This window comes from Heterocephalus glaber, unplaced genomic scaffold (genome assembly GCF_053883595.1).
Source record: "Heterocephalus glaber isolate CG9 unplaced genomic scaffold, H.glaber_assembly_v1.0 deba00000943, whole genome shotgun sequence".
Taxonomy (NCBI): Eukaryota; Metazoa; Chordata; class Mammalia; order Rodentia; family Bathyergidae; genus Heterocephalus; species Heterocephalus glaber.
The window spans coordinates 14,290,847-14,314,725 of record NW_028258175.1 but is presented as its reverse complement, the minus strand read 5'-3'; the positions used below and the strand labels follow the sequence as shown (position 1 = coordinate 14,314,725).

At 49.1% G+C, this 23,879-nt stretch overlaps 1 protein-coding gene across 4 annotated transcripts in view; it reads left to right on the top strand.

Annotated features, from left to right (window-relative positions):
* Positions 1-23,879, top strand: part of Abcc1 (ATP binding cassette subfamily C member 1 (ABCC1 blood group)) — a 139,356-nt gene that overhangs the window by 50,758 nt on the left and 64,719 nt on the right. For 2 of the 4 annotated variants that reach the window (XM_004855790.3, XM_021237215.2), the window contains 5 exons: positions 8,735-8,796; positions 11,281-11,412; positions 21,064-21,300; positions 21,933-22,110; positions 23,582-23,743. In XM_004855790.3, the coding sequence (XP_004855847.2) occupies positions 8,735-8,796; positions 11,281-11,412; positions 21,064-21,300; positions 21,933-22,110; positions 23,582-23,743 (771 nt within the window). The remainder of the gene's footprint in view (positions 1-8,734; positions 8,797-11,280; positions 11,413-21,063; positions 21,301-21,932; positions 22,111-23,581; positions 23,744-23,879) is intronic. The other 2 variants (XM_087209181.1, XM_087209182.1) reach the window with 2 other exon arrangements.

Genomic DNA, 23,879 nt, shown 5'->3' with positions numbered 1-23,879 from the left:
TCTCAAGTTCGGGGTCTGGGGCCTGTGAATCAAACCCATAAAAGATTAATGGGAGGAGATGATTATTACATACACACAAAGGGTGGGCCTCACAAAAAATGAAAATCTCTAGAAGTGGTTAGGCCTGAGAGCTTACAGACCAGTGATGGCAAAGCTTTTAGAGCTTTCAATGATAACAAACAGCAGGCTGTGGCACACATGCCATAGGTTCACCACTGTTGTTACATACCTTTTTAACAGAGTGGTAGATTTTTGGAGAAATGACAAGACCAAGCAAAAAGGGCATAGGCTTCTATGAGTGGCACATTGTGAGAAAGTAAATAGATGGGAGAAACCACTGCAAGATAAGGATTATTTTAGTAAGGCTGGTTTGTGTGGATCCATTGGGGCTGCCTTGATAATGCTGGTTCTTCTCCTGGTCCGGAAGAGGAGTCGGGAAAACCAGCAGGAAACGGACTTTATGTGCTGCCTTTAGGCAGGTAGGGGAAGGACAGGGAATTTTCTGCACTGTTGGTGCATAATTGCTCGCAGCTCAAAACCATTTTTGTGCTAAAGTGGCACATTTTGGGGCCGCCTATTCTGAGGGGGTCAGAATTGATGACTCAATACAGTTGGCCCTCTGTATTGGAATATTCTCCATTCATGGATTCAACCAACTACAGATTGAAATATTTGCGGCAAAAATTTGTTCTGAACATGTGCAGACTTTTTTCTTGTCATTCTTCCCTAAACAGTGCAGTATAACAATTATTTGCACAGCAGTTACATTTATTAGGTATTTGAGTCACGATCTAGTTTAGGAGTGAAAGTGTAGGGAAGGCACGGTAGGTCACATGCAGATACTGCCCTCCTTTATATAAGGGACTTGAACATCTTGGATTTGGGTTTCTAACAGGGGCCCTAGAATGGATGGATTCTAAGGGGCAACTGTATAGTCCTGGCTTTCTCTGCATTTAACAGAAATGGATGGTGACACCTCATGGTCCTGTGTCTAGAGTGTGTCCAGTTCTGTCATTCCCTCCTGCAGTCACGGTCAGATGGTAGCTGCAACTTGAGGTAACTCAGAGGCTTCCTCTAGTGTTGGGGGGTGAAGGCAGGGGACCGCTGGCAGTCTCACCTCCTGCTGACACCTACGAGTAGTCTCTCTGCACAGCGTGGCAGCTGGTCTCCAAGAGTGAGTGTTCCAAGTGGAAGCTGTCACTTGTGTGTGTGTGTGTTATGAGAGATTGAACCCAGGGCCATCACACTGAGCTACATCCGCACCGCTTTTTAAATGTTTTATTTTGAGATAGAGTCTTGCTAAGTCGCTAAATTGCCCAAGCTGGGCTCAAACTGACAGTCTTCTTGCCTCAGCACCCAGAGAGCTGGGATTATAGGAGTATGCCACCATGCTGGAATTGGTGTTCCATGTGGAACATGCAAAGTGTGTCACATGGTGTTCCATGTGAAAAGTCTGTCACTTTTTAGACCTGTTCCCATGGTCACGCGGTGTTACTCTTACCATGCTCAGTTGGTTAGACTGTCATAGGTAACTAACTGCCCAGGTGCCAGAGGAGGGGAAGGAAACCCTACCTCTCGATGGAGAAATGGCCATGCCTCATGGCAGGGAGGGCACACAGGGACAAGAAAACCTCCAGAGCGTCCTAGCTCTCTTTGGAAGATGCCACCAGCCCTGGCTCCTGGGAAGCCTGACGTCAGCCAACAGACTGCCAGTTGTAGGCAGGGGCGGGTAGAATCTGATAATGTGAACATGAACTAGCCTCGTGACTTGGGGCAAGTCACTTTTTTTAGCTCCGGCTGGCCTTGAACTCACTATGTTGCTCAAGTTGGCACTGAAGTAGTGGTAATCCTGTCTCACCCTCCCAAGTGCTGGGATTACAGGCGTGGACTACAACGCTTGGCTTGCTTTTCCTTTCTGAAAATTGGTTGTGGTTGATTTGATGTTGGCTGCGGCCCTTCCCAGCTCTAGGGTCTTCAGTCTTCTGAGGAGGATGACTTTGTAATGTGCCCTTTCAGCTTGTCTCTTTACAGCCCTCTGGGCCAGGGTGACAGTAGAGCCTGGAAAATCGGGGGTGTCCAGGTCCTGCTGCTGTCTCATCTTCAAGGCAGCAGCAGCAATCACATGTCACCTACCCTCAGAGTGAGTGGTCAGCCAAGCCCCAGGGCAGCCTGGGTCAGGCAGGGCCAGGGTGGGGACTGGCGGGGCCGGCTCCAGGCTGCCTGTGCTGAGTCACCAAGTGACCATCCTCCCCAGCTGGCCCCGTGCCTGCTCCGTGACTCAGATGTTTATTCCTGCCCCTGCCTGGTTCTTGGTGGGGATCTTCCTATCTGTCCTCTAGCCAGGGCCAGCGGGGGTTTTGGGGGCCAGGACGAGCTGACCAAGCTTTCAGAGCTTTCCTGGGGCTCCCATCCCCAGGCTCTAGTCCTTTTTTCTTGCTGGCCCTGAGGCTAGGACATCGGGTGGGTGGAGGTGGATCCCAAAGGTCAAGGAGTAGAGGCCAAATGAGGTCAGTTAGTATCCTTGGTGCTCCCTGTGGGGTCCATGGGGCAGCAGCATGGGTGTAGCATGCTTTGGGAGCTTGCTGGAATCCAGCCTCAGCCCCCACACAGACCCACGCGAATCAGAGTCTCACTTGTAACAAGATCCTCGGGTGGTTCCCGGTTGAAAACCACTGGTTTAGATGATTGCCCAAGAGCTGCTCAGCTTATTTGGAGTGGGAAGTATTTTTATTCCTGCCCAAGCAATTTGGAGTCTTTTTCTACTGACATTTTACTGTGAACATTTTCAAAGTGGAAGCAAAGTTCAAAGACTTATAGAATGAGCAGCCATATATCCAGAGAGCTACGGTTGGTTAACATTATGCTAAACTTGCCTTATCACACATCTGTCTTCAGCCAGCCTGCTAAATTTTACACATGGAAATTATTTGAAGTATGTTCCTTTCCTTCCCCTAGACACTTCTGTATGCAGATCATAGCTGGAGTTCAATGTTTTGTTTGCAGTTCTGTCTTTTCTGTTAGAGAAAGAGATACTATGAAATTCTCGATCTTGTTACTCTTTGATGGGTTTTGATAAGCAAATAAATGGCTGTCAAGATACAGAGCATTACTGGGGCCCAGAGAGTTCCCTTGAACCACTTCACGGTCAGACTTCATCCCCCTCCTCTTTGAGGTCCGATCCTGTACTGTGGCGTAAACTCCGTTCCCTTTCCCATGCTTTCATTCATTAAGTAGATCAGTGTTGTGCCAGGCTGAGCCGGGCTGGAAGTGAGCAGACCCCCGGGAGAGATGGAAGGGTGAGGAGCAGCAGGCAAATGCACTAGCGTCTGTAGGATGGACCACGGGGGCTGAAGAAGGGGAGTGCTGGGGCTGGGGGGCCTGTGGAGCAGTCCCCAACTCAGCTGAGGCACCCCAGGGCCAGCATCCCAGCAGGGAGGGAGGCAGTGGCTGAGTGGAAGGAAGGAGAGGCCTCTGCTGTTTGAGGAAGGGGAGAGGCAGTAGGACAGGCAGAGGCGCTCCTGGTGCAGGTCCAGCCCTGTGATGGAGCTTGTGTGTGTTGGGGGGGTCCTGGAATTCTGCTCAGCTCCTTGGAGGGGTCAGGAGTTAAGGAAATGATAGGAAGCCAAGGATGAGGGCGCAGGATAGTATTGTGAGCCATGGTGGGAACTTGGAATTTTAACTCTACCGTGGTGGGACCCCACAAAAGGTTCTGTGGAGTGGAATGACACCCTCAGTTAGGACATGGTTTTGGAGGATCCCTCCAGCTGAAATGAAAGGAGGAGGTTGCATTGAACATGGGGATGTTGGTGGCACTTACAAAGCCAGGCCTGAGCTGAGGTAGAGATGAACAGACCATGACCCCAGAGACAGCCAGGACATTGTGTTGTGTGTCCGTGCACACAACAGGGCCAAAAACCAAGAGAAAAAAATGGGTAAATTCATGGGAAAAGGCCTGGAGAAGGATTCGGGTGTGTGCTACCCTGGAGGGAAATAGAGGCCGGAGCAGGGAGGCGATTTGCACAGCTGGTGAGCAGCAGGGCAAACAAAGCGCCAGTGTTTACATTGTACTGGGAAGTCTCCTGGAACATTTAGATTGTTGCAGCCAGTGGCTCCATGCACTAATTTATTTGTTAATTTATTTAGTCCTCGTAGTAACCCAGCAAGGCGGGATGAGCAGATGAGGACAAAGAGGGTCAGAATGGTGAAGCGGCTGCCGGCGTCCCACTGGGTTCTCCCTCTTGGCCCATATCACATCCTGTGTTAAATGCACTTTGCTGGGTCTCGTGGTGCACAGTATCATAGGTTTGAGTGGGGCGAGAACGTTTGTGTTTCTAACCAGTTCCCAGGTGCTGATGAGGGTGGAGCCACAGGTGAGAACCACTGCTCTGAGCTCTCTGGCTGTGTGCAGTGCATTGTGGGAGTGTCCTGCAGAAAACCAGTGAGAACTGAAAGCAGAAGCAAAACCAGAAATGTATGTGGTGACCCAGAGAATTTCTGACAAACCAAAGGCTGAAAGACCCAGATCAGATCCCCCGTGCGTGGTCATTCGTGATCCGTTCTAAAAGAAGTGGTATCTGGGGCTCTTTGACCAAATTCATTTCCTCCATGGTTTCTGGCCAGGTCACCTGGTGCAGAACACAGATGCATATGTGGATGGATGCTAAAGAGTGAGTTTCTGAGCTACGTAAATCAGATGTGCCCTCCCTCTGCCTTCAGCCGGGACTTGTTGGAGTTTTTATTTCTTTTCTTCTTCCTCCTCCTCCCCACCCCACCACCCTCCTCCCCTTCTTCTTGTTGGGATTGAACCTAGGACCTCGACACTGAGCTACATCTACATCTCCAGCCCCCCCCCCTTTGGTACTGGGAATTGAACTCAGGACCTCGTGCTTGCCAGGCCAGTGCAGCATCACTGAGCTAAATCCGCCCCCCCCCCCCGACCTGCTTTTTTTTTTTTTTAATGTTTTGAGCCAGGGCCTTCCCATGTAGTTCAGGCTATCCTTGAACTCACAGGGATCCTCCTGCCTCAGCCTCTCGAGTGCTGGGATTACAGGTGTGTACCACCACACCTGGCTCTCTCCAGCCCTTTTTAATTTTTTATTTTGATATTGGGTCTTGCTAAGTTGCCTGGGCTGGGCTGGAATTTGTGATCCTCCTACCTCAGCCTCCCATGGTGCTGGGATGACAGGTGTGTGCCACGGCACTTGGAGTTCGTGAACGAGGTACCAGTTAATAAGCCTCCCTCGTTCCATCGGGGCAGGAGTGCTGATTTCAGTCTCTCAGCTGGCCACTCTTTTGCACTTAATGAATTCCTCCAGAAGCTGGACCATAGATTCCAAGGAGTGCGATGTTGCCAGGACCCTTATTCACCAGCCTGGCTTTGACCCTCCTATTTAACTGTTGATCTTCAGCTACTTCATGACAGGTCTTTGCTATCAAATGAGGCTTTCTGCATCCCCTAGAAACTCTGGAGACCAGCTTTCACGCTCAGATTTCCTTCAGCGCTGGTGAAGGCAGTCCTGGGCTGGTCCCTGTTTCTGTCACTTCGGCTGATCTGAAAATCTGTGTTTGGATCCGGAGGAGAGGAGACGCCGGGAGAAGATGAGGTGTAGCTCTTTGTGGGTGAGAATTAGAGACTGCGAGATGTTCCTTTGATGCTGTGACCTTACTCTGTCTGCAGAGTGGGTGTTCTGCTGGTGGCTGGGACCTCAGTTCGACTAGCCTGGGTGGGGTTGGTGCCCATAGGCCTTGGCAGTGTAGGAGCAGGCTGCACTTCGGCCCCCATTAGCAGCCTGTCTTCCTCGTTGATCCCAAGGCCGAAGGAAGCCTGGATTTGGAGGCAAAGACTGTCGTTTGAGGCCTGGCTTCACTCCTTAATAATCACCATATCGCAGAGTGTGTGAAGTTTGATACAGGCAGGAGTCAGTCAGCTTTTTCTGTAAAGGGCTACCTAGTAAATATTTCAGGCTTTGTAGCCCATGTAGTCTCTGTTGCAATACTCAGTTCTTCCCTTGTAGTTCAAGAGCAGCCGCAGTGTGTAAATGAAACAGCCAGCTGGTGGGCCACTGTTTGCCTCCCTCACCCCCATACAGAAAGCATCTGGTGCAAGAGTTAGCTTCTCATGGGTCTGCAAGAAATGGAAACCTTTGACTTTCTTTTCTCTCTGCTTTATTGATTGTTGGGAGCAGTGCTACATAGCTTTAGGGAAAAATCATTTGATTAGGCCTAGTTCTCCTGCCCACAGGCCAGCTATGGCATTTCGAGACATAATTCCATTTTGGCCTCCGGTCACAGCTGAGACGTCAATGATCCAGTGATGCTGTGATGCTCCAGGACAAGATTACACCAGCTGAAGACATCCTGGGAGGAACAAAATCTTCACATCTACTCAGATCCTCATTGTTCTTGGATTTCCATCACCCCCCAGTCATTTGTTACATCTGTTTCTCCCACCGTACTGAACTCTCTGCCAGTCATTTGTTACATTTGTTTGTGTGGTCAGCTGGGGGCTTTGGTCTTTGCCGCCCAGAGCAGCACTGATCAGGCCCAAAGCTCAGCTTCTTCCCAAAGTCCCTTTTTTTTCTACCTTTCCTGTATAATAAGTTAATTCACCTTGTGCTGCCGTGGCTCGCTGGAGACTGGCACTCACTGCAGAGGCTCTAGTAACGTCCCCTTTCCCTGTTCCCTACAATTGATAAGTTGACAGATAAAAATTACACATATTTAAATATTTAAGATATGCAGCTTGCTGTTTTGCTATACATGGAAGCCATTGTTACTGTTTTTACTATTATACTAGTACCATTTCTTGAGCTTGTACTGTGAACGAGGTACTATTCTAAGTACTTGGCCACCAAGTACTTTAATATGTGCCACCAAGCAACTTGCCCAAGGCCCCACAGCTCCTGAGACAGCTGCTTCACCCTGAGCTGCGCCTGCCCCCTTCTCCCTTGCCCCTTACCCCCTCTGGCTCTTCTCACCTCTTACATCGTTCTGTATTTACACGCAGCCCCTTGGTTTGCCTTGTGTCCGTGTGTCCCTCGGGAAACTGGGTGGGGACAGAGACCGCACGGTCTGGTTCACAGCCTTGTGCTCAGCACTCGGCCCTCATCCTTGTATAAGCAGGTCTTCCCTAACTATTTGCCTGAGAAATAAATGTATCGTTGCCGGCTGTTACCCACCCTCTCATCTCTTCCCTGCCAGGGGGCACAGAGACTTGGGCTGTGGTCTCAGTGGATTTGTGATTCCCTGGTAACCCCTGATGGTGGCGTGGGCGGGCCTTGGGCAGGAAGGTGCCTACTCTTTTGGAAGAATAACCAGGCCGCAATGAAATATTTTCTGCCTGGCCTACAATGCCACTGTCTCCACCTCCTCCTCAGATAATGTTGCCACCTTTGTCTGGAAGGATCAAGCTTACCACGAGGCCCCAGCGTCCTACCCAACTGGGCTCCTGGCTGTCCTGTGAGGCATGCTAAGCTGTCGGGCTCCCACTCCCACTTTCTGGGTATGGAAACCAGGGCTTGCAGGCGGAAGGACTTGGCCCAAGGTCATTCAGCTGAAAAATACCAGAGCTAGGATTTGAACTTACTGGCTCCATGGTCTGAATTTAGTTTGCTTTTGGTTGGTCTGGAATATTGGTCCATGGACCCACTGCACTGATTTAATTTACTAAAAATATGTTCATGCCAGGGCCCAACTGCAGAGGTCCTGATTGAGTCAGTCTGGGACAGGGCACCTGTGTTTTGCAAAGTCCCCAGTGATTCTCTTGGGCAGTGGGGCTTTGTGGCCCCACCATCATAGTGCAGGCCGTGTGTTTGGATTGCTGCAGGGGACTTTGCATTTCGCTTTTATGACAAACATATAATGAGCTGCCATGGACTTTACCGTGTATCACCTGCATAAACACTTCAGTGTGTATTACTGGAGCCTGTGCATTATTTTGCTTTACTTTTGGTCTTTAACTTTGAGATAGTTTGGATCACAAAGGTTGCAAAAGAAGATTAAATGAGATAACCTGTGTAACGCTCGTAGCACCAGGCCAACTAGTAGAGCGGGTTAGCAGGATGGTTATCAGTAACTTGCCACTTGCTTCGTGAAGGCAGGAGCTGTGTCTCTGTTCAGATTCGTGTACACAATGCGTGGTACTTGTAGATGTTCTGTTGGATGAATAAATGAATGAGATGGAGATAATATGTTCACCAAGTTCTCTGGAGATGTAGTGCAAGACCATAGTTCTTTGTATATTGCCTGGCACATAGTAGGTGCTCCGTAAATGTTTGCTCAGTGAATGAAGGGAGTACAGCATGGACAGCAGTGGCACCGGCCCTTAGGACTGTTGTAGGGTTAGAGGGAAAGGCAGGTCTGTAGTGCTTTGTAGAGTGCCAGACACACAGAGGGTCCTCGGCAAATACTTGCTGAATGAATGAGTGACGTGGAACAGTGATGATAACCGGCAGGGTTGCTGTGGGAATGTACGACGGGGTGGGTCTGTGGCACGGTCTTCGTACTTGTACATAGTGGACACTCGGGAATTTTGTGTGTGTGTGTGTATGTGTGAGTGTGTGAAACCAGAGGAGCAGCCTCGGGCTGCACTCTCCTGAGGCTCGGGGGAAGAATCAGTGTGGGAGTGCGTGAGGGTCCTGTGAGAGCAGTGACTGCCCTTGGCCTAGCTCTGGCATAGATGAAATGCTTAACTGTGTATCCCATCTCCTCCCCACCCTGTGCTTTTCTCTGCTAGAATCCTTGCCCGGAATCCGGCGCCTCCTTCCTTTCCAGGATCACCTTCTGGTGGATCACAGGGTAAGGCCGGGCCCCAGTCCCTGGGCAGGTGGTGGGGATGAATGAATGAATGGTTCATGCAGCGCGGCTCCCGCTCCCTTCCCCACTCCCCTTCGGAGTTGTGTCCTAAGTCCCCCTCCACTGGCCGTGTGGGCTCAGAGACACTGACGCCGCCCCGCGCTCTTGAACCCTGGTGTGATGTCCACACAGACACGAGTGGCTCGCCGCTGTGAAAGGCTCAGCCTGGGCACTGTCCAGCTCCAGGGTCACCTGCGGATTTGGGTGATTTTGGTACACGAAGTAAGATTAGTCATCCCTTGGTGTCCAAAGAAGACTGGTTCTAGAACCCTTGCAGCTCCTACCATCCTCCAAGCTCAAGTACCTTACATAAAACAGGCAGTTGTCCTCTTATGCCCGATGGACATCTTCCCGTGTACTTTAAATCCTATCTAGATTTCTTACCCAATACAATGTAAATATTACAGAAATAGTTTGCAGAGTATATTGCTTTGGAATGCTGGTAAGAGAAACAATTGCACATATTCAGCACAGACACATTTTTAATATTTTCATGCTTCGTTGAATCTGTGGGTGTGGGAGCTGTACATACGGAAGGCTGACTGTGTTATTATTGGCATTCTCTCCCCCCCATTATAAAAACCATGCATACACAGCATAGGAAATGTGGGTAAAAAAGTATGCATAGAAAAAACAATGCAAGAAAACTTAGAGGCACCGCCCCCTCCCCCGTCAGCATCTGGATAGGCTTCTTTGTGGTCCTCCTGTGTTTTGGCACATCTCTTTTTTGTTAGTTAAGTTTATTGGTACATTTTAGCTGTACAATATGATGACATTCATCATTGGGATCTTGTACCTCTACATGATGTATCGTGGTTCTTATTTTTCCCCACTACCCTGCCCTCTCTGCAACCTCTCCACCCCTCCCTGCTTACAAAGGCCACATCTTTTCTTGTGTGTCAGAACCCTACTGGGGGTTGTTTGAATGCATTTTTCCCCTAGTAGGCATGGTTCTTGTCATCAGAAGCTTTTTGCAAATATAGTTCTTAAATAGTTGTAATAAATATTTTTCACATTACTTTATCAAGTAAATTACTTTTTAATCACTGGAAGCTGGTTGGGCATGGTGTCACACACCTATAATCTCAGCACTTGGGAGGCTGAGGCAGGATGCTGGCCTGGACTATATAGAGAGTTCACGACCAGCCTGAACTACAAGGCGAGACTCTATTTCAAAAACATGAAGAAGAGAAAAAGCGACCATCACTGAAATAGTTGGGCTGATGCTTACAGCCTCCATACTGATAGCATTCTTGTTCTTGAACATTGTGTCCTGGTTACATCAGCATGTATGGCCGATTTTCAGGGGCTGTACACTAATATTTAGGGACAAAGCTGTGTAGAGTCTACCCTGTTGTTAAGTGATCTAGAAAAAATTTGTATTTGTGTATTTGTATGCATACAGATGGAAATAGAGGGATACCACAAATACATTAAACTTAAGTGAATTCTTTTTGTAATTTATGCAGTTTTTCTATAAGTTTGAACTTATTTCAAAATAAGTAAAGATACGGGGTTTACTTTTTATTCTGAATGTGTTCAAGCATGTGGATAGATTGGTACAGGTTGAACATCTCACACCTGAAGTCTGAAATTCTCTGAAAACTGAAACTCCGAGCACCGAGGTGACGCCTCCCAGGTGGAAATTCCTACAGCTGACCTCATGTGGCGAGTTGCAGTCCAAACTCCGGCACAGGCCCGGGGATGTGGCTCAGTGGCACCGCCCCTGCCTGGCGAGTGCAAGGTCCTGAGTTCCATCCCTGGTACCAAAAAAAACAACAACAAAAAACTCAGGCGAATTAAGAATATTGTATGAATTTACCTCTAGGCTACGTGGATAAAATATATATTAGATGTAAATGAATTTCATGTTCATCCCCAGGCTATCTCCTTCAGTACATGCAAGATATTCTAAAATTGGGAACAAATACGAAATCTGAATACTTGTGTTTCCAGTAAAGGATGTTCAACCTGTATCATAAAATTCAGTAAACTCATCACTCAGATTTAATGATAGTGTTTCATCATATTAGCCTTTTCTGATTTAAAATTTAAGAAGTAAGTTAGAGTTAGGGATGTGGCTCAGCAGTGGAGCGCTTGCCTCATCTGAATGAGGTCCTAGATTCCATTCCCATCACTGCAGAAAACCATAAGAACCACAAAACCCCTCAACACAAAAAAGGAACCCTAAATTGGAAGCTTTCTGATGTTTCCCCCCTGAATACCCTACATGCATCTCTCTAAGATGGAGCCATTTTCCCTGGGTGGCAGAACTAGCTGTGTGCCCTAATGGCCCTCCTGTTGGGATTTTCCCGGTCACCTAGCTGCTGGGGTAGCCGTGTCGTGTCGGTAGGCCCATGGACTGCAACACTGTCCTCTTCCTGCCCTCGTCAGTGCTCATCACCTGCCCCTGTGTCTTGGCCACAGGTTGATGGTTCAAGGCTACCGGCAGCCCCTGGAGGGTGGTGACCTCTGGTCCCTGAATAAGGAGGACACATCGGAACAGGTCGTGCCTGTGTTGGTGAGGAACTGGAAGAAGGAATGTGCCAAGTGTAGGAAGTAAGTGTGGGTTTTCTTGCACTCCGGAGAAGCCACATACCCTAGGATGAGCTGGTCACGGTCTGCTCCAGGCCAGCACGCTGGCAGTGCCACCACCATCAAGCTTCGTGGGCTCAGGAATGTTGCTTCCCTTCCCTGAGCTGCCGTCGTCTCATCTGCCAGGTGGACCTGGCCGTGGCAAAGGCAGTCTGGGCAGCAAAGGAGACTCCGTCCGCTGTGACCCCTGTGAGTGTGTGCCTGGGGTGTGCGGCGCTCTCTCCCTTATGTTCACTTTTTGTGCCTTCCTCTGTGCGCCTGGCACTGTGAGTGCTCCTGCCATTTGGTGTGTTGCTGTTGAGCTTGTCCAGCTGACCGGTGGGAGATGGGATGGGACTTGAATCAAGAAGCTCTGCCTCCGGCCTGGGCCTTCATGCATTCACTGAGCAGATGTGATTCGCTGCTCCTTCCATGCCCAGCTCCGAGGCTCGGGGCAGGCACCTTGTATGGTGCCATTTCCAGTCTAGAAGAGAGACAGGAGCCGAGCACGCACTGAAGAGCTGCTGCGGAGCCCATAGGGCGAGAGGAGAACAAGGACATGAGTGCGACCCAGCTGTGAGATACAGGGTCAGGGACGGCTGCTCTGAGTTGACGTTTGAGCAGAGATTTGGCAGAGGGAATGTGACCCCGGAGGAGGGCTTCCCAGTCACAGGGAATAAGCAGTGGAAAGGGCCTGAGCCACACACAGTGGCAGAGTGACCGTGCAGCCTGCGTGGAGTGGGTGATGGCGAAAACAGGAGGGAGGAAGGCAGAGGAATGTTCCGGGGGTCTCAGAGGCTGGGCTGAAGACTCAGGGTTTGACTCCAGGCGCAGTGAGGAGATAGGGTTGATGCAGGGCAGTGGCACGGGGAGCCCTGGAGAGGTTGGGTGGTGGAGAGAATGGACAGCGGCTCAGGGGCTGCCTGGGACGTCCCTTCACGCCACACTCCCAGCCTCCCTTTCTACTCAGAGGGCTTCCCAAGAGGTCAGAGTTCTCTGTCACCTCGAAGCTCTGACCTGGTCCTGGAAACCCTGGCGTGTAGGTGGATGGATCAACTTTTATTCACCGGAGTGCAGCCCTGGGCTGTATGCTTCTGTCACCAGGGAGGACATGGCAAGAGCTGGCCCATGGGGCTTGAAAGCCACCTCCCTCAGGGCAGACCTGGCTGGTGCTGTGGCCTTTAAGAGCATCAGCTGGGTGTAACCCAGTGTGGATGTGGAGGGCTCAGAGGATGCGCGTCCTGCTAGGCCTCAACTTAGCATGGTCCCTCACACCCATGTCTCTCCAGTCAACAGAGAAGTGTGCACCTCCGGTGGGCTGTGGGCCGTGGGGAGTCCTGGGGGTTCTGGGGAAGGTGAGGGATTGTGGGCAAAGTTTTTCCTTGGTATCTTGGCTCCATCTGGCCCCTCTCAGTAGCCAGGACTGCTTTGCCTCCCAGCTCCAACCTGTGGGTTTTGAAATCCAGTGCCTGGCCAGGTGTGGTGGTACATACCTGCAATTTCAGCACTTGGAAGGCGAAGTTAGGAGAATTGCCGGGAGTTCAAGGCCAGCTGGAGCTAATATAGCAAGACCCTGCCTCAAAAAAACCTAGTGTTTGCAAGCACAAGGTTCTGTTGGATCTCTGGTACCACATAAATAAATAAATAAGTAAGCCAGTGCCTCATTGGTTTGTTAAGTGACTGTGTTCTCTTCAACCCGTAGCCACCCAGGCTTAAGGGCATTTTGGATCATGGCTCCAGCTGGCAGGAGTATAAAGTGGTTTAGTGGCTGTGGAAAAAGAGTTTGGCAGTTTTTTGTTTTTTTTTTTTTTAAATTAGACATAGTTGCCATACCACTAGCCACTCCTTTCCTAGGCAGATACCAAAGAGGGCTGGAAACTTACTCTCCTAAAGGACTTGTACAGACTTGTAGCTGCTTTGTGTGATAGCCAAACCAGAGACAAGCAAGTCACTCATTAATAAGTGAGTAGCGGTACAGGTCATGGTGCCAACCATGGAATCCACACGTGGACTCCTTCAAAGAGGTCTCCAAGATTGAACTATCAATGCCACAGGAAGGATGAATGTGGAATCGTTACACTGAGTGAAGGAAAACAGACAGAAAGGAGCAATTTCCCTCTAGGTCTGCTCCATAATACCCCTTACATACCAAAATCTGCAGATGCACAGCCAACCTACCAGTGTATCTGATTTAAAAAAAAAAAATCAATACGATACTCTCCCTAGATAGGAAACAAAGACTGAAAAGTGAATAATCTGTAATTAAGCAACATGTATTTTAGTGTACAAAAGCTACCCCAGGTATAAATCCCAACTAATCCCTCGGTGTTTTCCTGGAGATTAAAGTACCAGCAGCATTATCACCCTTGGAGATGAGGTTTTGCAGAACAGTGACCAACACTTGGCAAAGTCTGAAACAAAATAGTGTGTTCACAAAAGCTTATATTCTTAAAAAAAAATTGAGCTTCAGTAGTCTCCTCTAATCTGTAGTTTTGCTTTGGGTGGTTTCGGCCATGTGTGGTAACTGTAATTTGAAAGTATTAAATCTTAAATTCAAGAAATAATTCATAAATTTTAAAGTGTGAACTGTTCTTGCACCATCCCATTACATCATCACCTGGGCTGTGGATCATCCTTTTGTCCAGTGTATCCACACTGTATACACTACCCACCTTTCAGTCACTCAATAGCCCTCTTGGTTATCAGATTGATGGTGCTTGTGCTCAAGTAATCTTTATGTAGTAGCCTAGTGCTACCTCACAGTGCCTCTGTCCCACCTAATCATGCAGACACTGTATCATTTCCCATCATGAAGGGTGAGAGTTAAGCCAGGTGGTGCATGCCTATAATCTCAGCACTCTGGGAGGCTGAGGCAGGAGGATTGCAAGTTTGAGCCCAGCTTGGGCAACTTGTGACTTAGCCAGACCCTGTCTCAAAAATAAAAATAATAAAAAATTTAAAAAGGGTTGGGGATGTAGCTTATCGTGCAGACCCTGGGTTCAATCCCCAGTACGGCAAAAAAGGTGGGGAGTGTGTCTGTTGAATTCAGAATACGGAAATACTTTGAAAGAGAGACCACATTTACATAACTTTTGCTACAGTACTGTATATTGTCACAGTTGTTGTTATTAGCTCTCATTGTTAATCTCTCAATTCCCTGATTTATACATTAAACTTAGTGTAGTGTCACTGGATGGGCTCCGAAGAAGCCCCCCGAGAGAGGAGATGGGGACCTCGACTGCCCAATCCGTAGGAGAGGTTGTAGGTTTGCTGATGTTTATCACAGAAAAGAATAGTAGGATCAGGCTGGGGATTTAGCTCAGTGGTTCCGTCGCTTGCCTTGCAAGCGCAGGGACCCAAGTTCAATCCTCAGGAGCAAAAAAAAAAAAAGAATTGTAGGATGACTCAGCAAGAGGCACAGAATTAGGTGGATAAAGAAGAGCACACTCAGAGAGAAGAGCATGCAGGCCTGTGGGAGGGAGGCCGATTATGGGCTGGGGCTTTGTGTGGTCTTGGGGCATCCTCAGGGTGGTCTTCTACGCGCTTTCCTGCTGACTGTGTCAGAATGTAAAGCGCCTGAACGTGCTGTTCAGAGAGACGCTGCCCTTCAGTGCACAGGTAGAAAGCACAAACCCTGATTATGGGCTTCTTGTATCTGTGAGGCCCGGATTGAGCTTTCTGGAGGGGAAAGAGGCATCAGAACCGTGGGTAACTCTTATGTCCCGAGGCTGGAGTTTTTGTTTCTCTCTTTAAGGATAGTTTGACAATTAGGATTTTCATTGTCTGCTTTCTGCCCGTCTCTGTACATCTCTACCTCAGTAGATGTACCTGGAGGAAAGAATACAGTATAGACAGGGTTCAGTGCTGTCTTGGGTTTCAGCCATCCATTAGGCCTTTGGGACATGTCCCCTGCAGATAAGGGCAGACCGTTTGTTTGGTTTTTTCCAAAGATCCCAGCAGAAGAGGTTGATTTTATAGACAGAAAAGGGCTGCAGAAGGCAGAACAAAAATAAAACGAATCGAAGATTGAAATCTTCTCTTGTGAAGCAGGGACAGGGAGACTGAAGAGTAGAAAAATAACTGGTGAGTTACTGCCAGGTTACTTCAGGTTGTCTTTTCCTGTGTGAGAATGAAGGCAGAGGGGACTTCTTGATGCCATGTCAAACTGCCCTGCTCGGGAGATTGTTCTCCCTCTCCCTGACTGCAGGGAAGAGCAGACACAGTTGCAGCCTGCTGACCTGGAGCTCTGGGGCCAGTGACCCCATGGGGGTTTTAGCGTGTGGATTTGGAATCTGTTTTTAGTTTGTTCTGGTCTGCCGGGGCCAGTGCAGGATCTTAGTCCAGAACAATGGCCTCCTGTGATTTTTTTTTTTTTGAAGCTTCTTACAGTTCTCAGAGGGGCTGCGTCCAAACCCCTTAACTCCTCCTCACCTCCAGGCCTTGCTCCCTGTGTTCCTTCTGCCTGGAGCACCCTTCCCCTCCTCCACCACTCCTGTTCTCTCCTCCGCCAGCTCTCCACCTACAAGCAATCCACTGAAATGGGCCAGGTCAGTGAGTCCCCTCTTCCTCCCCTGTTCTGGGCAGTGTTCTCCCAACTTGGGCCTTCCCTGTCCGGCCTTCCTGACTCCGCCCAGCTGTACTGCTCAGAAGCTTTGCTTGCATCTTCCCAGTCTGGCAGCCCCTCCTTCTTTCCCTCCCTCCCTTCTTCCCTTTCTCCTAGTTTGCCAGGTATTTCCCTTTCCTGACTCACCCTGCTCTGATCACTTCCACTGCACTTGGCTTCCTCCACTCCGGCCTGAGCCTTCCTCCTTCCTGCTTGCTGAGACCTTCTCCCTAAGCACAGCCCAGGGTCAGGGCAGTCCATACCCCAGGAGGCCAGGGCCCCACTCAGGAAGTGACACGGAGCCTCTCCCTTCCTCCTGGCCATGCAGGCTTCTGTGGGTGAAAAGAAAGTTGTCCTAAACATCCAGGAGGAACCAGCTTCGAGGGAGGGAGGTGCAGTGACCAGGGAAGGACCTTAGGGAAGACAATGACAGCATGAAAACTAGAAATAATCCTTGTGGTCAGAGGGAATAATGCCCTTCCTCTCCAAAGATGTCCCCTCCTGAGCCCCAGAATCTGAGAGTATGTAATCTTCCTTAGCAGAATGTCTGTAGCTGTGTTTAAGAGTTTAACGATGGGGAGACTATTCTGGTGTGATCACAGACTTCGTGAACCAGAAGGTACAGGAGACCTCTAGAAGCTGGAAAGGGAGAGGAAGCAGATTTCTCCCCTTGTGCCTCCACTGGAGGTTTCAGACTTCTGGAAGTGTGGGAGAATTTGGATGTGAGATGATACTGCTCTGACTGCATTTGGGGAGAGGAGAGCTGGGGTGTATTAGTGTCTGTGCTACAAAACAAATTGCTCCAAAAGTAGCAGCTTAACCTAATAAAAATGAGCATCGACTCACGTTTTCTCTGGGCCTCAGGGAATGGCTTAGCCCTGAGTTCTGGACTAGGGTCTTGTGGTGTCCCCATCTAGGGCCACTCCTCTGAAGGCTTGGCAGGGGCTGCGAGATCTGTTTCTGGGTCGCTCACAGTTGCAAGCTAGGCTGGCTCTTTGCAAGATCAATCCAGGGGGCTTCTCTCCAGGACTGATTGTACATAGGACATGGTCGTTGACCTTGTCCAGAGTGAGCAACCGAAGAGAGGCAAGATGGAAGCCAGTGTTTTCCGTCACCCAGTGTGGGTCCACGGCCCACCCTGCCCATGGTATCCTGTTCTGAGCCGGAAGGGATTCCACGGGGCACAAACCCCAGGAGGGTGGGACTCAGTTGTTGCAGGCCCGCTCTGAGGCTGGCTGCCATGATGTGTGGGGTGGTGACACAGTGGTACCTCGCCAGCACCTCAGGCTGCCAGGTCTGTGCAGCTTGGACCAGCAGTGTGACCTCTCTGAACCTCAGCTCGTACCTGAGGAGCAGATGGATTTGACTTTGCCATGTTTCTAGTTCCTGTCTAGCCCTGACATAAAATAACAAATAACATTCTGTTGTGTTGACTGGCATTTTTAAGAAATATCTCAATAATATAAAAACTACCAATGCCTCTTGACTTATAATGGGGTTATGTCTCAGTAAACCCATTGTAAGTTTAAAATATCAAAAATCCATTTAATGCACCGCCCCCCTTTTTCTCTTCTGCACAGTACAGGGGATCGAACCCAGGGCCTTCACACTGAGTTTCACTCCCAGACCTTTACATTGTTTGTTTGTGTTCTTTTTTAATTTTGAGACAAGGTCTCACTAGAGTGCTGAGTTGTCCAGGCTGGGTTTGAACTTGTGATCCTCCTGCCTCAGCGTCCTGGAGTGCTGGGACTGCAGGCCTACACCACTATGCCTGGCTGTATACCTATGTTTATAGTGGCACAGTTCACAATTGCTAAGCCCTGAAAACAGCCTAGGTGCTGTCAAGAAATGGCTAGATAAAGAAATGCATGTATACATGATGCAGTGTTATTCCGCCATTAAACAAAATGGAATCATGTCATTTGCTGGAAAATGGATGGGATTCGAGACCATCGTGCCAAGTGAAAGAAGCTAGATTCTTTGAATCTGTTAGTCTCACATGCTTCCTCTTACACCAGAAACCTAAAATGTAAATATCAAAGAGAATAAAGGAAAGGAGAGGTGATGGGGAACTAGAAGGCAGACTCCTGGAGATAGGGAAGAGACAAAAGGGTTGAAAATGATGGAGATCTGTGGTGTGCAGATGCCAGGTCTCCACAGCAGACATCATCGTTGGTGTCACAAACATGCACTCGGTAAAGAAATGCAGGTCATACAGCCGGCCCTCCTGGCTCCGTAGCTTAGCAATGCAGTGCACCTTGCGCTCAGTTCTTCTGTGATGTGATGTGGCTGCACCACGCCTGGATACCGCTGCCTGGCATCGTGAGCAAGGGTCTTACTGCAGATTGCTAACTTGGGAAAAGATCATAATTCAGAATTTGAAGTACGTTTTCTGCCAAATTTTGTACCATCAGGAAACTGGACAGCTCTCGGTCTAACCATCGTAAGTTGGGGACCAGGTGAACTGTTTTGCCTGGTGACAGCTTTATGGAGATGTAATTCATACACTCTGTATTAAAAATGTGCATTTGTAGGGCTCTGTGCAGGCTCTGCCTGGGCACGGGATGCCCAGGCCGCTGTGAGGGGTGAGAAAAAGTCGGGGTTGAACCCCCGCTGCGCCGGGACCGCCGACCCTGCAGAGATGGGTGGTGGCTTGGCTCCGAGTAAGAGCGGCACAGTGTATGTGTCCAACTGGCCCTTCTCCCTGACGAACAACGACTTACACCAGCTATTTTCCAAGTATGGCAAAGTTGTGAAGGTTACTATAATGAATGACAAGGATACGAGGAAGAGTAAAGGGGCCGCATTTATATTACTTTTGGATAAAGATTCTGCACAAAACTGCACCAGAGCCATAGCAAAACAGTTGTTTGGTAGAGTGATAAAGGCAAGCGTTGCTATTGACAATGGTAGAGCCGCTGAATGCATCTGAAGGTGAAACTACTTTGATGAATCGAAGTGCTACGAATGTGGGGAAAGTGGACACTTAAGGTATGCCTGTCCGAAAAATATGCTTGGAGAACTTGAGCCTCCCAAGAAGAAAGAAAAAAAGAAGAAGAAAATTCCCGAACCGGAAGACACTGAGGACGCAGCAGAAAGTGAAGACGAAGGGGAAGACCCCGCTCTGGAGAGTCTCAGCCAAGCCATCGTGTCCCAGCAGCCAAGACTGGAGAGCAGAACCAACGGAACCCCGCACAGGGGGCCCCTCGACCTCAGAGGATTCACAGCGCCCGAGGGTAAAGAAGAGCACGTATGAAGAAGAACTTAATGATTAGGGTTGTATAATGTAGATGTCAGGAAAATAAAAACCATCTGCAGTACAAAAAAGAAAATGTGCTGTTTGGTGATTATTTTCCCATTATATCCTCAGAGTTGTGCGACTTTCAACGCAGTTGATTTTAGAACATTTTCATTTCCTACTCCTGAAAGAAGCTTCATACTTCTTTTATCCCCTAATCTCCTCATCTTCCCAGCCCCACATGTAAGCAACCTGAAATTATTCTCTGTCTTTATAGATTTGCCTGTTCTGGACATTTCATGGACATGGAATTGATGTGTGGCTTTTGTATCTGGTTTCTCTCACTTAGCGTGGTGTCAGGGTGCATCTGTATTGTGGCAAGTTTCCGTGCTTTGTTGCTTTTTATGGCCAACTAATATTCCATCGATTATGAATATTACTGCTGTAAATATCCAATTACAAAGTTTTAGGTGTGTGTGTATCTTCATTTCTCTTAGGTATACACCTAGGAGTTACATGGTATTTCTGTGTTTAACATTTCAGGGAGGCACATGGCTGTTTTCTACAGTGACATCATTTTGCATTCCTGTTGGGAGTGTTCTTGTTTCTCTGTATCCTTGTACTTTTTATTATCTGACTTGTAGCTGGCTTAGTCAGTGTGAAATGGTATCTTACTGGTGTGAAATGGTATTTTACTGTGGTTTTAATTAGCATTTCCCTGATGACCAGTGATGTTGAGCAACATTTCATGGGCTTATCAGCTGGTTGCTTATCTTCTTAGGAGAACTTTCTTCATATCTTTTGTGCCTTTTTAGGTTGGGTTGTCTTTTTCTTATGGCATGATAAGCATTCTTTGTGTGTCCTAGATACAAGTCCCTTATGCAGTTATTAATTGCAGATATTTTCTCCCAAGGTTGTTTGTCCTTTCACTTTTTTGATAGTATCTTTTCAGGCCCCAGTGTCTCATTTTGATAAAGTCTAATTTATCTGTTGGATAATTATCTGTTGGGTAATTTCTCTTGTCCTTGTGCTTTTCAGGTGATATCAAAGACTGTATTGCCAAATTTAAGGGTGTAACAATGTACCCTTGTTTCTGCCTAAGGATTTTAGAGTTTTAGCTTTCACTAAAGTCTGATTCATTCTGTGTTAATTTTTATATTTGGTGTAAGATCAGGGCCCAAGCTCATCCTGTTGCATGTGGCTGTCCACTTTCCCAGCACCAGGTTTTAGAGACTATTTTGTCTCCAATGCATGGTCTTCACATTCTTGCCAAAAGTCAGTAGGTTTGTTTCTGGGCTCCTAATTCAGTGATCTCTATGTGCCTGTTCCTGTGCCTGTCATGATACCTGTCATTTTGTAGGGAGTTTTGAAATTGGGAAGTGTGAATCTCACCTTTATTTTCTCTTCTAGGACTGTTTTGGCTATGCTGGGTCTCTTGAATTTTCATATGAATTTTAGAACTCACACACCCATTTGTACAGGCAGCCAGCTGGGGTTCCAGCAGGGACTGCATTGCTTCTGTGGCTAAGTTTGGGGCTGGTAGCCTTGTAAGCCCTTCATGTACATTGACTCATTCACAGCCACCCTACGATGTGGGTCCTAGAGAAGCTGAGTGACTTGCCTAAAGCCCCACAGCTGGCAAAGGATCTGAACCCCGGGCACGAGTCCGGGTTCCTGCCCTGCGGCTCTCCTCAGCAGCCCCTCCTTGGTGACTTGTCTCGGGCCCTACCTGTCTCTCAGGCACTGGCTGCATGTGTGGAGGATCTCACCTCCTCTCCCTGTCCTTGTGTTGCAGGCACCCCGTGAAGATGGTGTACTCCTCCTCCTCCAAGGATGCCGCCAAGCCCGAAGGGAGTTCCAAGGTGGATGTGCACGAGGAGGCTGAGTCTCTGATTGTCAAGTCCCCCCCGAGGGAGCGGGACCCCTCCCTGTTCAAAGTGCTATACAAGACCTTTGGGCCCTACTTCCTCATGAGCTTCTTGTTTAAGGCTCTTCACGACCTGATGATGTTTGCTGGCCCTGAGATCCTAAAGTAAGAGCTCTTCCCTCCCAGCTGGGCTCCCCTTTGCCTCCCTGGTTTGACCTCTTGCTTGCCTTGCTCCTAACCTTGGGGTCCTGCCGTGTGCTGATGGGCGCTTGTAGCCAGGTATCCTTGTCTTCACCCTCTTTGCTTAACTGCAGTTTGTATGGAAGTCATTTTGTTTTGCAAGTAACAGAAACCTACTTAATCTAAGACGGGAGGGAATGGGGTTGTCTTGGCAAGCCAAGAGCAAGGAGATGCAGGCAGCTCTTGTGAAAAATTACAGTGGGACTAGGAATTCAGAAAGGTGTTGCCTCTCCCCTTCCCTGTGTCTCTCTGGGCCTCACGGTCGTTCCTTTTCCCTCCTTTTCTCTGTCCCTGTGTTCTCCATTTGGTCCCTTCTGGGTGACTTGATGGTGGGGAGGCATATCCTTGAAACCAATGTGGGGGTCCCAAGGCAGAGGCCCCTGTGTGCGTGGCACGGGCCCCTTGCACAGTCAGATGGCTGCTGTGGGCTCCTGTTTGTGCCTGTGAGGTTGGAGGCCAGAGCCTGCCTTGCCTGGCAGTGCTGACCTGGAAGCACTTTTTCCAGCTTCATGGGTTCTACCGATGTGGTTCCGGGGTCACACCTTATCCCCTATCAGGTTGCTCATCAACTTTGTGAATGACAAGAAGGCCCCAGACTGGCAGGGCTACTTCTACACAGCGCTGCTGTTCGTGACCGCCTGCCTGCAGACACTGGTGCTGCACCAGTACTTCCACATCTGCTTTGTCAGTGGGATGAGGATCAAGACCGCTGTCATCGGGGCTGTCTATCGCAAGGTAGGGCCAGCTTCCACATCCCCTCTGCTGGACTCGGCTGGTCTCTCTAGCACCCATGGGGATGTCTAGCCAAGTCTCTGGAGCAAGAGGATGAGAGGACGGAAATGACTAGGGGTGGTGAGGATGGCGCCCCTCAGTCCTTATCCCTTAGCAAAGCAGGGTTTTTTGGGTTGGGGTGTGGAATGTTGTGAGCCCACATGTCAGCCGTGGGTAACTGAGTTTCTTCAAGGGCTTGGCGGTCCTCGATGTGGGCAAATCCAAGTTCAGATCCTTCTGCTGTTAATGTTCTGTGTTTGACCTGCTTTCACCTTTGAATTAAACTGAGTGGGAGATGTATACCCTGAACGATGGAGTACACAGTTTCTAACTTTGAACACATTTATTTTTTTGATGGAGCTTGGGTTGGTAGGCAGGCACTCCACCACTGAGCCATAGCCTCCGCCTCCACACCTGGCTTCAAAGAAACCAGCTTAGCTTCTTGATCTCATTTCAGAGCCTTTGGAGGCAAGGACACTGCTTGGCCCACGGTTTGGGAAGAGCCCCACAGTCCTATAGATAGTGTCTTTAAGAAGTAGGCTAGTGGTTCTCAGTGCTGTCTGTGAGTTAGATTCTCAAGGGAGCTGGAGTCCTGGTGCCTAAGCAGCACCTGAAACCAGCTGAATGAACAGCCAAGGGCGCATGGGTGTCAAGGGTTTTAAAACTCAGGGCCGGGGATTTAGCTCAGTGGCACTGCACCTGCCTCACAAGCGCAAGGTCCTGAGTTCGATCTCCAGTACCAAAAAAAAATTTTTTTTAAACTCTCCAAGTGATAGTGTTGAACCACATTTCAGAACCAGTGGTTTAGATGAGGGGTTCTCCACCCAGTGGTTTGTTCCCCCCAGGAATGTTTGACAATGTCCAGAGACATTTTTGGTTGTCACAACTGAGGATGTAGCATCTAGTGGGTAGAGGCCCGGGAGGCTGCTAAGCAGAGCATCTCAGCCTGTACAGAATAAGCACACAAACAGTGACCCAGGACTGAATGCTGAGAATGCCAAGGCTAGTACCTCTGGCCTTGACTCTGGGTCCTTTGTCAGGGTCTAGGCCCAGCAGCGTCTGTGTGACCCTGGAGATTGTTAAAAATGCAGAACCTCAGCCCCTATGACAGACCTGCTGATCAGAAGCGGCTTGGCCTTATGGTCCCCAGGTGACATGTGTGCACATCAAAGTGTGCAAAGCCCTGGCTTGAGGGCATCTGAGGGCCCTTCCACATGGAAGACTCGCCATGGGGAGGCAGTGACTGCAACTGATAGGCATGTGGCCTTCGTGATGACGCGGATTAGCTAAGGCTGAGAAGGTAGCTGGACTGGCAGGGGAGGAGAAAAGATCCATGGTGTTGTTACTGTCAGGAGTCGCCTTCCGCTCCCGGTTCTGGGGCAAGAGGAGTCCAGGGCCCATCACTGCCTGCACTCACCTCTCCTTCATCCCTCAGGCCCTGGTGATCACCAATTCAGCCAGAAAGTCCTCCACGGTCGGGGAGATCGTCAACCTCATGTCTGTGGATGCCCAGCGGTTCATGGACTTGGCCACGTACATTAACATGATCTGGTCAGCCCCTCTGCAGGTCATCCTCGCGCTCTACCTCCTCTGGCTGGTGTGTGTCCAGTGTCCTTCCCGTGCACGGGTAGCAAGGGGCCTCCACACGTAGGCAGTGGGTGCTCTGATGAGAGTTCTGTAGCCAGCTGGCATTTCTTGCTGTCATTTATTTTCTGGCCCATTAACCAATTTCT